This window comes from Fringilla coelebs (assembly GCF_963513975.1).
Source record: "Fringilla coelebs genome assembly, chromosome: 3".
Taxonomy (NCBI): Eukaryota; Metazoa; Chordata; class Aves; order Passeriformes; family Fringillidae; genus Fringilla; species Fringilla coelebs.
Window position 1 is genome coordinate 46,177,291 of NC_140030.1, and position 15,352 is coordinate 46,192,642.

General features: G+C 46.5%; 1 protein-coding gene across 2 annotated transcripts; it reads right to left on the minus strand.

The window, feature by feature from the left end:
• Nucleotides 1-1,596: 1,596 nt before the first annotated feature.
• DDO (D-aspartate oxidase) lies at nucleotides 1,597-12,201 on the minus strand. Of its 2 annotated transcripts, XM_084203457.1 has the most exons (6): nucleotides 11,961-12,201; nucleotides 9,524-9,629; nucleotides 7,464-7,671; nucleotides 7,159-7,267; nucleotides 6,002-6,178; nucleotides 1,597-3,474 (listed from the first exon to the last, which is right to left on the minus strand). In XM_084203457.1, exons 3-6 carry the CDS (start codon nucleotides 7,633-7,635, stop codon nucleotides 2,907-2,909), a joined length of 1,026 nt encoding a protein of 341 aa, XP_084059583.1. In that variant the 5' UTR covers nucleotides 7,636-7,671; nucleotides 9,524-9,629; nucleotides 11,961-12,201; the 3' UTR covers nucleotides 1,597-2,906. The 2 variants fall into 2 exon arrangements, with proteins under 2 accessions (XP_084059583.1, XP_084059584.1); XM_084203458.1 differs by lacking the exons at nucleotides 7,464-7,671; nucleotides 9,524-9,629; nucleotides 11,961-12,201 and adding an exon at nucleotides 6,836-6,900 and having other exon boundaries at nucleotides 7,159-7,239.
• Between the last annotated feature and the right edge of the window lie 3,151 nt (nucleotides 12,202-15,352).

Genomic DNA, 15,352 nt, shown 5'->3' on the forward strand with positions numbered 1-15,352 from the left:
TTGCTGGGTCAGGTTGAGTTTCTCCTAAACCAACACCTCCAGGTCCTTCTCAGGGCTGTTCTCATTCCATTCTCCACCCAACCTGTATTCGTGTTTGGGATTTCCCCGGTCCAGATGCAGGACTTTGCACTTGGCCTTGTTGAACATGACAAAGTTTGCACAGTCCCACCTCTCAAACCTGCCAAGGCCCCTCTGGATGACATCCCTTCCCTCCAGTGTGTCCACTGCACCACACAGCCTGGTGTCACTGGCAAACTTGGTGAGCATGCACCCAGTCCCACTGTCCATGACACAAATAAAAGATCTTTAACAGCACCAGCCCCAATGCTGACCCCTGAGAAATATCTCCCTCTTGGGACACCAGCCCCTCCTTGTTGACAAGAACAGGGTCCAGCATAGCACCTCGCCTTGTTGGCTGCTCTATCACTTGGAGAAGGAACCTCCTGGATTGCTTATGCTTTACTGTGCTGTCTTCTCCAACAGATATGTCCCCATGAAGATCGGGGCTTGTGAAAGTGAGGTAATTATGTATTATGTAAACCAAGATTCTTCAAGGTGGGAAAGAAGAGTCTGAGAGAGAGTATGGTGGAGCTCTATAAACTCAAATGTGCCATGGAGTCACTACCTCTCATAACATGCACAAAAGGGGTATCAGATGATGTTTTTAGGTTCAAGACAAAGATGAAGGCAACAAGCACTGCTCATGGACAAAGAAGTTTCTCCCTTTACAGAACCTGTTTCCACAGGATGTTGGGGAATATAGAAGCACCATAAAAGGTTTTAGAGGCAAGTCAACAACTGTGTGGAAGATAAATAATCTGAAACACTAAGCTACCCCTCAGATGAGGAAGACCCTAGACCAGAAGTGGCTGTCCTCCCTGCTGGCCATGAGCAGCGCTAGGACTCCAGACGGATAAGCTTTGCAGCCAAACCTGTTTTGACACGGTATCAACCAGACAACTTTTATAAGTAGATTAGAAGAAACCCCATCACCCTGCGGAGAAGAAGTGCACAAGAACAGCTTTGCTTTCTTATGAGACTATGATCACCCTATTAGCATTAGCAGCATTTCTTGCTCCAGGATAAGTTACACTGTTTGCTATTTTAAAGCTTAAAATAAAGATTAAGAAAAAGAGCCCATATTCTTTTTCCATGTATTTTTATGTTCTGTGTTAGCTGAGGACAAAGCTGCAGTTTGACAAGCCCTATGCCAACACTGCTGCCAAAAGCAGCAGCTCTGCCCTCTCATACCACTGGAAAGGACAAATGGCGGGGGGGGGCGGGGGGGGGGGGGAACAAAGAGGGGAGAGCAAAATTAGCTTTCAGAGCTGAGAAAATGAGAATTCTCTTTTTCATTCTTCTTCAGTCCTGGTGAAGGCAGAGCTGGCTTAGGCTGGTCCCAGGCACTTATTGACCCATAATTTAATTTGGTGATGTTTCTTCTGACAGCTGTCCCTTGCAAATGATAACTGTCCTCACCCCCCCGAGAACAGCAGGAGTTGGTAGCTGAATGTGGCCTTTCTTGGCCCTGTCAGGCCATCCCATATGAAAGAAAATCCCTTGCTTATGAAAGGAAACACTACAGAACTGCAGAACTGACCTTTGCTCCATTATTAGAACTTTATTTATCAGTTAATTTTAATCATTGGAATTATTGAAGGATTTTGAATGGTTTTGTAATTCTGTGGACAAAAAAGCTAGACAAAAATGGATGATAACACTCTCAAGTGAGCCATTAAAGATTTAATGAGTCATTTAATCACTAAGAGTCAGACCTGTACTTTGATGGTAAGATCCAGTTTTGGGAGTGATTATCTTCAGACACATCAAAGGGCTTGAATTGCTGAGGGGAGTGTAAAGCCCAAGAGAGCCTCTGCCATGCAGTGAGCAGAGGACTCAGCTTTCTTACAGCAGAGGAGCTTGCTCATGTCCAGTTACAGACAAATTTTTCCGTAGTGTGTTTATCTAGTCTTAAATGGCTCTTCTACAAAACCGATACTGGTGTCAGAATCCTTGTTGGTTTGTCTCCAATTTATTCATATCAGCTGTTGCAAGGAAAGCAGACAGTGTTGTTGTGAAGTAGAAAAGCCCCCAGCCCACTCTGAAAAATCCTCTTCAGTAGAACAAGTCCATATCAATGTTGCTGTGTGGGGGAGAAGGGGAGGGGCTGAGGGGAAATCATTGGTGTCTGAGAGCAAAATCTGAGGGCCTTGAAGGAAAAAAACAAATTTGCAAACTAGTGTGAGAAAAGACGCACAAAACTGTAGCTCATGTGGGGCAATATTAGCAGAAACTTCAAGTTCCCTGAGGTGCAATATGAGCAAATGCAGTGATGGGTATCACAGACCTGCTCTTTAAATCACACTTGCCTGGTCACTGTGTGTGACAGTGACCTAATGCTGCTTTCTGTAAGAGCTGACCTGGAGCACTGTAATGCAGCACTGCATGGGGTTTTCTTTTCCTTTTAAATCATATAGACAAATGATAAAATTTATTAGCAAGGTGGCAGAAACAAGGGCAATTCTAAATTAGATTTGGTATAAGAGGAGACAACCTATTTTTACTGAATCTGAGTCTATTGCATCTGACATCCTTTAGATGCAGGGGCAGAAATGCTAAATTGATGTTATTCGTATTACACTGCAGCAATCTGTTATGTGAAGAGTATTTATCTATCTTGTCTTCTTCACATGAGACTGGGACAAATGCCCAGGGCAGATGGAGGAGATGATCAGCTAATACATGGATCAGCATATCATGCCTTTCCAAGGTGGTTAAAGATAACACTGAGTATCTGCACTGGAACAAGATGTTGACTTAGTTCCCTTCTATACAGTAATGGACTTAAAGTCCAAGCTACTGCTAGGAAATGCACTAGCTGTAAATGGAAAAGGAGCCTCTGGGATTCAAAGGTTGGCCCTTGATGAGGAGCCTTGCAGAGCAGAAAGGCACTCTTCCACCAGGTGAGCAGCCTCTTTGGCTGTGCCCCTGTGCACTGAAAAGCCACCTGCCCCATGCCCATAGTTGTGAACCACTGGGAGCTTGACTCCTCCTTGGCTCAAAACCTCTCTCTGCACTCTCACACACTGCCTGGATGGCCTCAGGCCCACCTTCACCTCAATATCCTGAGCTCCCTGCAGTGAGGGCTCAAGAGAGCAGCATCTGTCAAAGATGTCTCTAGTAGTGCCAGCATCAGGAGAGAGACTCCAGCTCCCCTTTTCCCTGGTTCCCCCCAGGGTCACCTTGTGTATCCCTGGGTAGATGTAAGTTAAGCCATCTCCATCCCGGATGAATTGTGTCACCCAAGGAGCGTGAACCTTGAGTACTTGTCCCCTGACAGGGAAGAGCTGCTTGTCCCCCACCAGCTGGTGGGCTCCCATGCCTGTGCAGTTGACAACGATGTCATATTCATTGTGCAGCTCCCACAAGTCTGCCACTTTCCTGGTGTACATCAGGGTGCCAGTTGCTTTCAACCTGTAAAAAGACTCCAGAAGTGAGGCAGAAAAGAAACTCCTAAACCCTTATGCAATTATTATGAACATTAAGTAAATGAGATAGATTGCCTTTGCCTTTACACACTGATCAAAACCAAACAATAGAGAGGACAAAAAGAAAAGAAAATGCCATGGAGGTTCTCTTTGAGATTTGTCTGATTTGATCAGAGGTATTTAGCCTGGTGGGGCTGGAAAAAGTACAGCAAGTTGAGCAGTTTTAGAGAAGGGTCTGGCATGAGACCCTAGGCAAACAGGTCTTTGTGGTCTGATTCATTTCTGTAACAGTATCAAGATTTAACAGCCTAAGCTAGCTGAGAAACAACAGATTCATTTACCAACTTGCTCATACTAGTGGCAGAGCTATTGTCCTACACTCCTTTTAATGTGCCTGTTGTATGCTGTCACATTCATTCCCAACTCACCTCCTGAGCTACATAGCCATCTAGTGCCATGTGTCAAGCCCTAAGATCTGCACTAAGGCTGGGAAGATGTGGCACAGGACCACCAGGGTGCCCATAACCTTTTGGAGCAGCAGCCAGGAGTCATCCAGGACGGCTCAGAGCACTATACATACATGTCTGCTCTTCAGTGAAAGTCACACCTTCTTGAGATCCATTTTTGAGCTCCATTTCAAGGCAAATCCTCCCCTGAACTTGCCTGAATTTTGAAGCCTTTCACTAAGGAAAATCACTAGTATGAAGTCCCTGCATGCTGTCAGCTGGATCCTGTTGCTGGGGGTTTTTGCTGGGGGTTTTAGAATAAGCAAGTCAGGAGACAGGTCTGTGATGCACTAAGTGGAAAATCCCATCCTCTGCAACATTCTAGCAGCTGGCAAAGTCATCAACTCTACTATGAAGGCAGTGGTTTCCCACAAAGCAGTGAGTGAGCCAAGAATCCAGAGCATAGTTGAAGCTCTGGGGCCTGATGTAGCAGGATATTGAGGCTGTCTATGAAGAACAGGGGAGATCTCATGCAGCAGCTGTGGCTGGGCAACTTGCAAGAAGAGCTCTAAGAGTTCTAACTGGGACTCTGTCACCATGCCATAAAAAATACACCAATGAAAACACCTGATGAGAACTCCTGAATTCGGGCAAGTAAGCAGGAAAAAATTCCTGAAGTCTATTTTTGGCCAAGCAAGGTGGGCACAACAACAATTTTCCTTGTGGATTGCCAGGAGAATGGTCTATAAATACTGCTCAGGTCACTAGGGGCCTTACATGTTTAGTTACATGTTTAATATTCTCTCGCTTCTCATCACCAGGGAGAAGAGAAAAAAAAAAGAGCTTGATCATCTCATTAGACTATATCCTTTGAGAAATAAGACTACAGCAGGAATAAGGAGGGAGCAGAAATCACATGGCAGATACTAAATGGGTTGTACAACTTAGCTGTCCTGCAGCAGAAACTTGCTTCAGTTAGGCAATGAAACATGACAGATCATGTGTACTGAGTAGATGGCACAGACCTCACATGGCACTGGTGCCACAGGAGAACTCCCAGCCCACTTGGCTGCTACAATAAGAAATGCTTTTTCACATTTTGCAGTGTGATGAAAGGCATCCAAGTAACCAGCTGAGCTGGCAATTTGTACCTTGGTGTCAGTACACATCTCTTTACTTAACCCCAAATCAGCTTGCAGCCTGTCTCTTTCTCTCAAGAAGATACAGCCATTTTCTCACTTTAGAGGTACTTATTTGAATTAAATAATTAACCCAGTATGTCTCAGGGTGTCAAAGCCCTTTTACATCTTTATCTTGTCTCTCCTATGGTTCTGCAAAATTGGGGTATTGGGGGGAAACTTAAAAATTTGGAAATTGGCAGATTTTCTAACTTTGATGTCAATCCAGGCATGAACTCTGAAACCATAACTCCTAAGAGTGAGTGCATCACCCATCTTATGCAGGAAAACTTTTTCAAGAAATTTGTTACAAGATGATGCTGTTTAACATTTTGGGGTTTTTTTCATCTAAATGGATTAAGAAATTACTCCAATTGTTGAACAAATTTGAGATTAATTGGTCCAGCTACTTCATAAGAGCAAAGTCTTCACAATAAGACACCTTCCTAGATGTGCTTATTCTCACAGGGACTGGATGTATCTTCAAAAACAGAGAGATATTATTTGGGAAGTTTGGCAAATGTGGAGCGGCCAAACATTTTCTCAGGACATGGCAGGTTCCTGATGTACCTTCAAGCTCTGTCTGGCCAAGCATAGCCCCTGTGGCTATGTTGGCTCTACACTCAGGGTCGCTCACACTCCAAGCCCTACTGTACAGACACACTGGGAAAAACTGGACATTGCATAAATAGGGCCTTCCACATTTCAGAAAAGTTCTGTATTTATTTCCTGTGCTTCTCCCCAAGCAAGAGCTTGTTGCATTTTCCACAATGAGAAACAGCCTTTTCCCAGTTTTGTTCAAACCTAAGGCTCTCAAGGAAACCGTGTCTTGCCTCCAGTCCCTCTGCCAGGGTTTCCCTCTGCATGCCCAGCCTGCAGCAAACCCTACCTTTTCTCCAGCCACAGCAGGTAGGGTGGGCAGTCACATTTCAGGGTTGTAAAGGCATGACCAAATCGGTGCTGCGGGAACTTCTGGAGTTCTGCTTCCGACATTGGTCGAAATCCCAACACAATATCTGACCAGAAAGGTAACTCTTCCTTGGGAGTGCTTTTAAAGATCTGCCAACTAAAAAGACAAAGAAAAATCTTGAAAACTTCACTGCTATTGCTCTGTCATGTTATGTGTCATGGCAATCTTAGAACAAACCCAGGAGCTCAGAACCTCTTTCCCCCCATCAGTGCAGCTCTGCAAGGCTAACAGCAATGGGGAAAAATTGCTGCCTGCTCCTGCAATACCTGTCTGGGCAACAGGCAGAAGGTCAGCACAGCTGAGTGTGAGGGTGGCACAATAGGGTAAATAAACTGCAGAGAGCCCTTCCAGTGATAGTGTATGTAGAGAGTGCCCTCGTACAGTGTCCCACCACAACTGCAGACACCTGGCTGGACCTGGTGGGGCCACTTGCCCCACCGGATTGAATTTCCTCACTGACCTCCCTGTCCCCAGGGAAGAAAGGGGAGCTGTGGCTTGGTAGAGATTCAGGTTTCACAAGTCTACCCAGTTCAGATGGGATTTTTGCAGATGAGTCAGTTTGATATCAACTGATCCCTATGCTGCAAAACCCAGCGAGGGCAGGAAGGGGCTGCTGACCTGTTCACCATTCCTTGAACATGCATAAAGCTACAGAGTGCTCAGTCTCAATACTCCTAAGAGGCAAATTTCTCAGTACATAATAGGCAGCATAAAACACCCCAACACAAACACCGTCCAGCAGAATCCCTGTACCTATTTGCTGAAGCTGGAGGATCCTGAAGTCCCATCCCTATGGAGATGATCCCTGATGCAAACAACTAGTGGGTGACAGTGTGGAAAACATTGGTTATTAAAAGACATTTGGTGCTGGTCAGACTTGAGTGGGTTTTCTGCGCACACCTGTTCCTGAATTTTGCCTAAAAATACATCACATGTGAGCAGCTACAATGTCGTTTCTTGGGAATACAGACATAAAAGCTATTCCTTAAAGGGAATACCCCTGAATTCTAGCAAAGAAAACCTGCTCCTGAACACAGCACAAATGTACCAAAGGCTGCCCCAGGGGCTGTTCTTACCCAGAGACCAGGTGAATGCCAGCCTCTGATGCCTCGGCTGAGTTGCTGATGGCAAAAAGATAAGTGAAGGTCTCTTGGAACCACTGCTTCTGCCTGTGGATCGGTGTGTCTGCAGGTGAACAAACCCAAACGTGCAGAGAGGAATAATGCAAAGAAGAGAAGCATTCAAATGAGTGTGAAGGATATGGGGCAGACAGGGAACACAGGTCAAGGCACCTTTTCTTCCTGAGCCTTTATGCACTGCTGCACACCTAGACACAGCTGCATGAGGTGCCATGGGAAGTGCTGCCCTGAATTGAACAAACCTGGGTAGATGTGAGGGATGAGCATCCCAGCTGCCACATCACTCGTTGTGTTGGGGCTGAACTGGTCTGAAAGGACCGTCACAGAGCAGCTGGGACAAGTCTCTGTGATGCACAGTGCTGTGGAAAGGCCGATGACTCCTGCACCCACCACTGCAACCTTGGGTGAGGCCATCTCCAGGATGCAGAGCCAGAGGAGAGAGGTTCCTACCTGCATTTGGAAACAACATATCACACACCAGTATATCCAGGGCAAGTATCAGGCTATGAAATACCCACACGAGATGTAACATAATTCCTCCCCAACAACTAATTAACTGCTGCACACAACCAGGACTGTTGAGCCTTTGATATGACAAAAAAGTTTTGAAAAGTCTTTAAGTAGCCAATACCTCATCCTCAGCACAAGAGAGGGATCTGCATGTGCACCACTAGTGCTTGGGCTGGTTTGGGGGAGGTTTCCTCAATAAAATCTGAGGGAGTGAGACACCCATCAAGTTTTCTATTGTGTCAGGTGCAAAAGGCACAGAGTGCCTTTTTCTCTGGAGAAATTGTTTTTTTTTAAAGCTTGTTAAGCCAAAAGTTACTTGAATATTGGGATCTCCAGCAGTGAGGGCTATCACTGCCTGGGCAGAAGAAGCAAATCACACTGGAGGTCTCCAATCCATTCTTGGTCCTTGTACCTGCGAGCATGACTCACTACCTTGCACAGATTCATGGGCATCCAAGGCTGCCATGCTCTCCTAGCAACATATCGTGGTTCCCAGGTGCCAGCCAGTCCTGCTGCTCCAAAAGCCTGTATTTTTGCCTCTATGCATTACTTTATATCTTGCTTTATGTCCTGGGCTCCACTCCACTCCTCATCTGCTGATTGCTACTCCAGGAAGTCAGTGTCTCTATTTTCCCCTGTCCTGGGCAAGTCTTGGAGCTGGCACCTGTCCTGAGGAGTGGCACACAGCTCTTGGTAGACAGTCACCTGGTTGTCCATCCCACGGAAGTGCCAGCCTGTGTTTCTGGCCATGGCCAGCTCAGGTCCCACACTGGTGATGGCACAAAGTAGAACTGAACCATGCAGCTGCGTGCACCCTGCAAACTCCCTGAAGCCAGGACTAAATGGGCCCAGGAGAGAGACACTGGGCAACCTCAGAGGTGATAAATCATTTAGCAGCTTTGAACCAGGTGAGTAGGGGGGCTCCTGCTGGGTCAGGCATCCTTTCAATAGGTTACTGCCAACATCTGACCAAGGATGTAGGGGGGAGGATCCCTTCTGCCTATGACTAATTTTTTCCTGGAATAGCTACAATATTCACTCTCGGAGAGGATGCTGAGCGAGATAGACCTTCAGTTGTGTGCCCTGATGGTTCTAGTTTCTCCTATGGGGCTTGCTTATCAGTGACGAGAAATCCAGCCTCACTAATTGCTCTCTGAGAACTTTTTCTGGAAACCAGTGCCTGCACTTAAAATGACAGGCTGATTTACCATCTTCCTGTGGCTTTTGGCATCTTTGATGTAAATTTAGGCAAGACAGACAACCTGGAATTATGACAGGTCAGGTTTATTTATGAGATCCTTGTTCATAACTGTTCACACAGCTTCTCATTTACCCCTGAGGTTTTAGTACTTAAAATTTGATGTCTCTGCTATTTAAGAAGGGAAAGAGCAGCAGGAACTGTTGCCTGTCACTGCATTCCTTCTGCATCACAGCCAAGGGTTGTTACAACCCGTCTTCTTCCTCTCTGGGCAACGCTTAAGTTTCTTTCTGTTAATTATCACATCATCTTTTACAAGCTGACTACAGAAGTGCCTGCACTGCAGAGGAAGAGGACACAGTACAGAGGGGGAAAAATGGACCCTGGACCAGAACTGCTGGCCTGCATGGCTGACACCCAGAAACCCAGTCAGGAAAACTGCTGGGGGAAGAGGAAAGGGAAAGTAAGGAAGAATATTAGCGACAAGAAACTGGGGGAAGGGGGGGGGGGGGGCAGGTGCTGGGTAATAATTCTGTAATTACTGAGGAACACTGGTTCTGAGAAAGGTATCTAAATACATCTTTATGAACAAACCTTCTCACTCAGAACTGGCAGCTGTGGAAATGGCGTGTGGCCCTCAGAGTGCCCAGTGAGCCTCCCAGCAGTCCATGGACAAGCACAGTCCTGCTTTTCAGCTGCCCTGGAACATATGCAATGGGTACATTATCCACCTGCCAGAGATGTGCTTTCGGTTGTCCCTCACAACTCTCCTTCGCTGAAGCCCTTGGACCATGGTGGAGATTGAATTTCCTGACTGACCTCCCTGTCCCTGGGGAAGAAAGGGGAGCTGTGGCTTGGTGGAGATTCAGGTTTCACAAGTCTACCCAGTTCAGATGGGATTTTTGCAGATGAGCCAGTTTGATATCAACTGATCCCTATGCTGCAAAATCCAGCGAGGGCAGGAAGGGGCTGCTGACAGTGCTGGAGCCTGTGAGAGCAGCTCAGAAGATCATGACAAGCACCTGTTCAAAGCACCACTTTTCCTGCACCTACTGCTGCAGTCCAGGAGCACGAAAAGCTTTCCTGCCAAAAACTAACTGGGTGCAAAGCTGTGCATACACAGCTTGTATGAACAAGCACAGCTCAGGCTTTGCAGAGCTACTGACCTGCTTTGAGTGCAAGGCCCACCTATGGCTCTGCCCTGGCAGCACGGCCTGCATCTTGCTGGGTGGAGGGCAGAGAAGGAGAAACTATTTTTAGCTGATGTGGCAGCCCAGCTTAGTCCCAGCAGGGTTGACACATCTCATCCCCTCAGACAGGCCTGAGCATTTTGCAAAAATCAGCATTTAAAAAGCAGATCAGTTGCAGTAGCTCTTGGGGAGGGAGGTGAATGGTGACAGATATCGTTTAGCTCTCTGTCCCTTCATAGTGTATGAAGAACAAGACAGAAGAGAAGCCAGAGAGAGCTACCTGGAGCAGTACTCCCCAGCAAGGAGGACACCAGTTGCCTAATGTGGGTTTCATGTCCCTGCCACCCTCCTGCTTCTCTAGGCCAGAATGAATTAGTTTTAAAAATACTGAGATACTTTGTGACGTGACTTCATCTCTCAACTCCCATAGCTGAAGATGTCAGCCTCATGTGACACAAGGGGGTCTTTATTCTTTCTTGTCTCACATAGCTGTAGGTCACCACTAAGTGCCACTAACTTTCAGCTCTAACATCATTCTAGCAGTGAGTAACATGGCCAATATGGATAAATACACTGTTCCCCAGCACACACACACACAGAGGAACATGCACATCCACTGCCAGCTGCAGCTGCAGCCCACGGTCACAGCAGGCTGGACACTCTTAGCTTGTGTCGCAATCTGGCTGCCCTACCAAAATAAGCATATTTACACACCCAAATAAACAGTGGAAAAAGCCCAGCTGAACTGTTGACCAGAAAAGTTAAAACAGGAAGTAACTAAAGAAAACCAAAACCTGTTATATTTGAACGGCTTTGTTTGGTGTTTTTTTTTTTTAACTGAAGCTCCTCATAAGTCCTGAAATACTGTTTTGAATTGTGTGAAGCCTCCGGCACTGCAGAGCAAAGGCTCAAGCCTTTCTTAGCTTCTGGAGGGGCTCCTCATCCACCACGGCAGCTGTACCCACTGTCCCTGTCAGTGCATGCCATGGAATACTTTTTCCCTTCATTTTTTTGTTGATCGCTTTTGTTTTATCACTTCCCCAGTTTACAAGCACCTTTGGTGTTACTTCCCTTCACATGACCCCAGAGAGGGGTTTTTCTGGGCAAAGACTGATTCATTCTTGGGTGTTTGCTGTGGAGGAGCTCCTGATTTTGGCCTTTTGACTCTGGCCAGGTCCCCTTTCTACTCTTTGGGCTGTCCTGTGAGATGTACATTTAGGAAGTGCTGCAGGAGAAAGACGAGGATGATCTTTCCTCACTGAACAAAGGACTCTAGAGGCTTCTCAGGAATCCCCTCATACACAGCACTGCTGTCAGAAAGCAGGATTCACAGGTGACCACAGAGAACCACTGCCACAGAGGACCCCAGCTCCTCCTTCAGGTGGATTGTTTGCAAGCATGGGACACACCTTCGAAGGGATGGTAGGGATACCCCTCCAGCAGCCCCTTGCAAGAGCTGCCTACCAAAAGCACCTACACACCGAGCGATGCTCTTGCTTTCCTGCCAAACGGAGAGGAAATCCATCCTCTCTGCGATCCTCGCTCCCCCAGGGCCGGCATGCCGCCGCTCAGGGCGGGGAAGAGGGGAACAGGGAGCAGCTGCGATCCCGGGCCTTCCGCACAGCTAAGCCCCGCGGTTCACCCCTCCCGCGCCGGGGTGTGGGCTGAGCCCTCCCTGCACCGGCTCCGAGAGATGGGATCTGCCCGCGGGAATTCCCCACGCAGCCACTGCGGGCGCTTCCCCGGCCCTCGGCAGCAAAAGGGTTGTGGCATACCAGCATTTACTTCTTCACCTAGAAGTACGGTCTAGAAACAACCCAAGCGGGGAGAGCAGGCGATACCTGGTGAGGAGGAGGCCCCCGCTCCCGCCTGGAAGGGCCGGCGTGCCGGGCAGCGCGGGGGCCGCCGCACCCCCGTCCCGGGGCGCTGCCGGGCCGGCTCCGCGCCCCGCGGGATGAAGGAGCTGTTTGTGCCCCGGCCCAGGCCCAGGCCCAGGCTCAGGCCGCCTCCGGCGCTGGCAGCGCTCCCGGGGCGCCCGGCGGCCTCTGCCAGGGCCGGCCTCTCTGCCGCCTGCCAGAACTTTTCCCCCTGATATTCCCTCTGGGGGAGGCCCAACGGGACCCGCTGTGCTGCAGGGAATACATTGCCCTTTTCCGTCCCTCCCAGGCAGTCATGCTCTGAGTGCTTTGGAGCTGCCTGAGGATTGCCACAGCGCTGGAGCAACGGCCAGGAGGGGAACTCCAGCCACCACAGCTCGGTGAGGGGCGAGCGGGCTCCTGCCAGACCGCAAATCCCTAATGAGCGCAGCCAGGCAGGGCTGCTTTCAGCACGAAAACATGAGTTTGTCATAAACAAACCTCTCTGCAGGAGCTCTAGGATGAAATTGCATGCCATACACCTCGGTTTATTGCCTCCGGGGCATTAGCCGTTGGCAGGATATTTTGGCTAATATTTGACAGCCTGAGCATTCGTCCCTGAACGCTCTCAGCAGGACAGTGTTTGCCGACCACACCCCTCCAAGCCTGTCGAACAGCATTTGCAAAGGATCTTCCAAGCAGATGCCTTTTCTCTGTAGCCATTTGAATTCAGACCAGCAGCCATCCAAAGGGTGTCTGTATGAACAGCAACAGCGTGCACCACACACGGTAGATTGTTCTTGCCTCCCAGTCTAGCTGTGCTCTGAAAACTAAAGCCATGATACATTACAGTTCACTGATCTTTAAGATAAATGATTTTTTAAAGGATTTTCCCTTCAACAGTGACAGGAATAAGGCATAATTCTCCCAAATTATAGTATGGCCTGATTTTTCTGAGTGTTCTGAAAATAGGGGATTAAGACAGGGAAGGCAGCAGAGGAACAGAGATTTGCTTGATTAGAAGTTAAATTTTTGATAGGCTTGCTGTATTGTAAAATGAACACTGGTCTAAGTCATTGCAGGGTATCTACAAAAGGTTTGGAAAGGATCCTTTCACATATGGAAATCTACAAATATAAATGGAGGTTGCAGTTCCAGCTAAGATAAAAACTGCCTTCTACTTCTCCTGAGACTCTACTGCTTATTGCTTAGAACTTTGCCAAATTTGAATGATTTGGATCAAAACATTCTGTGACAGATGTTTTTGCAAGTCTGAATGTTTCAGGGAATTCTCAGTGTGTTTTTTTCCTGAGAATAAGATGCAGGAAATTCAAGTTGGTTTGGGATACCAAATAATATTATTGAAAAGAATCTTCTATGGGCTAAAGTACCTTGCAAAGGTGAACAAACACATTGTTTTTGGTAAAGTACAAGTCATGATTTGTGTGTTTGGGAAGAGACTGCCAGCCTTCTGGCACAGAACAAACACAGCCCTGATTGTACTTGGAGCTCTTCCTGAACCATGACTGGCAGTGGCATCCCAGCACAGCACCTACCCAGCTTGAGCAGTGCTTAAGAAGTGCTTCCTTTTACCTTAGCATTCCCTTTGCTTTGTGTGCTATCCTGAACAGAGCCATAACAACAGGCAGAAATGACCTCTCTGAACACAGCAGTGCTGACCTATTTCAGATCTTGTGAGTGGCATGCACCATTTATCTGCCACTTCTTTAACCAGTTCAAATCAAGCATCAGTGTCCATGGCACGTTACTATTTCAGCAAGGAGTTTCAGCTGTGCCTCATTTTGCTGTTATTTACTTACCTCTGGGGGAATTCTCTCTCCACGAGGAAGAACCCAGCAGTGATGACATTCCTATTGAAAAGCTTTCTGAAAATATTTACTGAGAGATAGCCCAGCCATTTAGGATGGTTGTTCACCATGTTCCTGATTACCTCACTTTTTAATCTCATCACTGGCAGTGAGGCTGTGGAGACAATTTTTACAAGAATCACCCCTTGACGCTGTTTTGTTCTTATTCCTGTGCAAGTCTGTTCATCTCCACGTGGAAGATTATGAGGCAATGTTAATAACTGAATGCCTATGAGCATTCCATAGCTGGATCCTGATTATCTGCAGCAAATACCCAAGCAGTATCCATGGCTTGTATGTTAGCCAGGAAGGCAGAGACAGAAGAGTGGGTTTGTCTCTAAATGAGATATTCCCCATTACTTCTGATTATTCATAAATCTAATTTGGTAATTTTTTTGAAATTGTTGTTTTGTCCAGAAACTGGAATCTGTCATCACTGTTTATATACCAGTCATACTAAAAAGGATATTTTCCCATATGAAGTATATACTTCTTAGGCTTGATTTTTCTCAGCTTGATTGAACTCAGTGCTCTTGAAATCAGTCTATCAGGCTTGATTCAAATTTCTCAGCTTTAGCAGCAACTATTTGGACCATTCACTCCAGTTACTTTCAGAGAGGAATGTAAATCACCTGCCAAGGATGCATTAAGACTTCAAAACACAAATGATGAAGCAAAGCAATGAGCGTAACTTGGTCAGAAAACACAAGATTAATAAAATATGCATGGAAAGTTGAGTCATTTGCACTAATTAGAGATTTAAGGGAAGTGAAGAATAAATAGGTTCCTGAGACACTCTAAGAGGACAAATAACAATAGAGCTATGCATTGCTGTAATTCTTATTTTCCTTGCACTGTCAGCCCACTCCAGTTCCCGCATGAGGAAACTATAGTTAGTCTTCACATGCACTGAAAACCACGTGCTTACAAGTACATTGTTCTGTCATTCCTGTGGTCACCTACTCTCTCTTCTGGTAACTCATACCCCTTCCTCAGTATCTGCAGCTATTTTTGTCACTACTGAACGTGTCTGAGGGACTAGTGCTCCAGTCACCTTATACAAACAAAGGCAAGAAAGAATCATGTTTTTCCTGCAACTGAAATGCAAAACATGTCACATTTTAAATGCACCTTTTGTCATAGTCACCACTTAAGATATTACCCAAATCTTGGTTTACATCTGCAAAGACAAACAGGGAAAAGACACACACATGATATTTGCCATCCTAAATCATAGGATCTCCATGGAATGCCAAAACACCAGCCATACCTCTTTACAGGAGTGTGAACCAAATGAAAAGTTGGTAATAGAAGTTCATTAAATCAGGTAAAGGTGTAAAGATTAAAAATGTGTCTGACATAATTCTTGCACATAATTGCAGATAATAAATACACATTAAAAAACCCCATTAAAATATATTGTATTAAATCCACAAATTCTGGGCAAACAAACTTTCCTACGAGTACATACTTCTCCCATGTAACCAAAAGGCACACTCCATGTAGTAC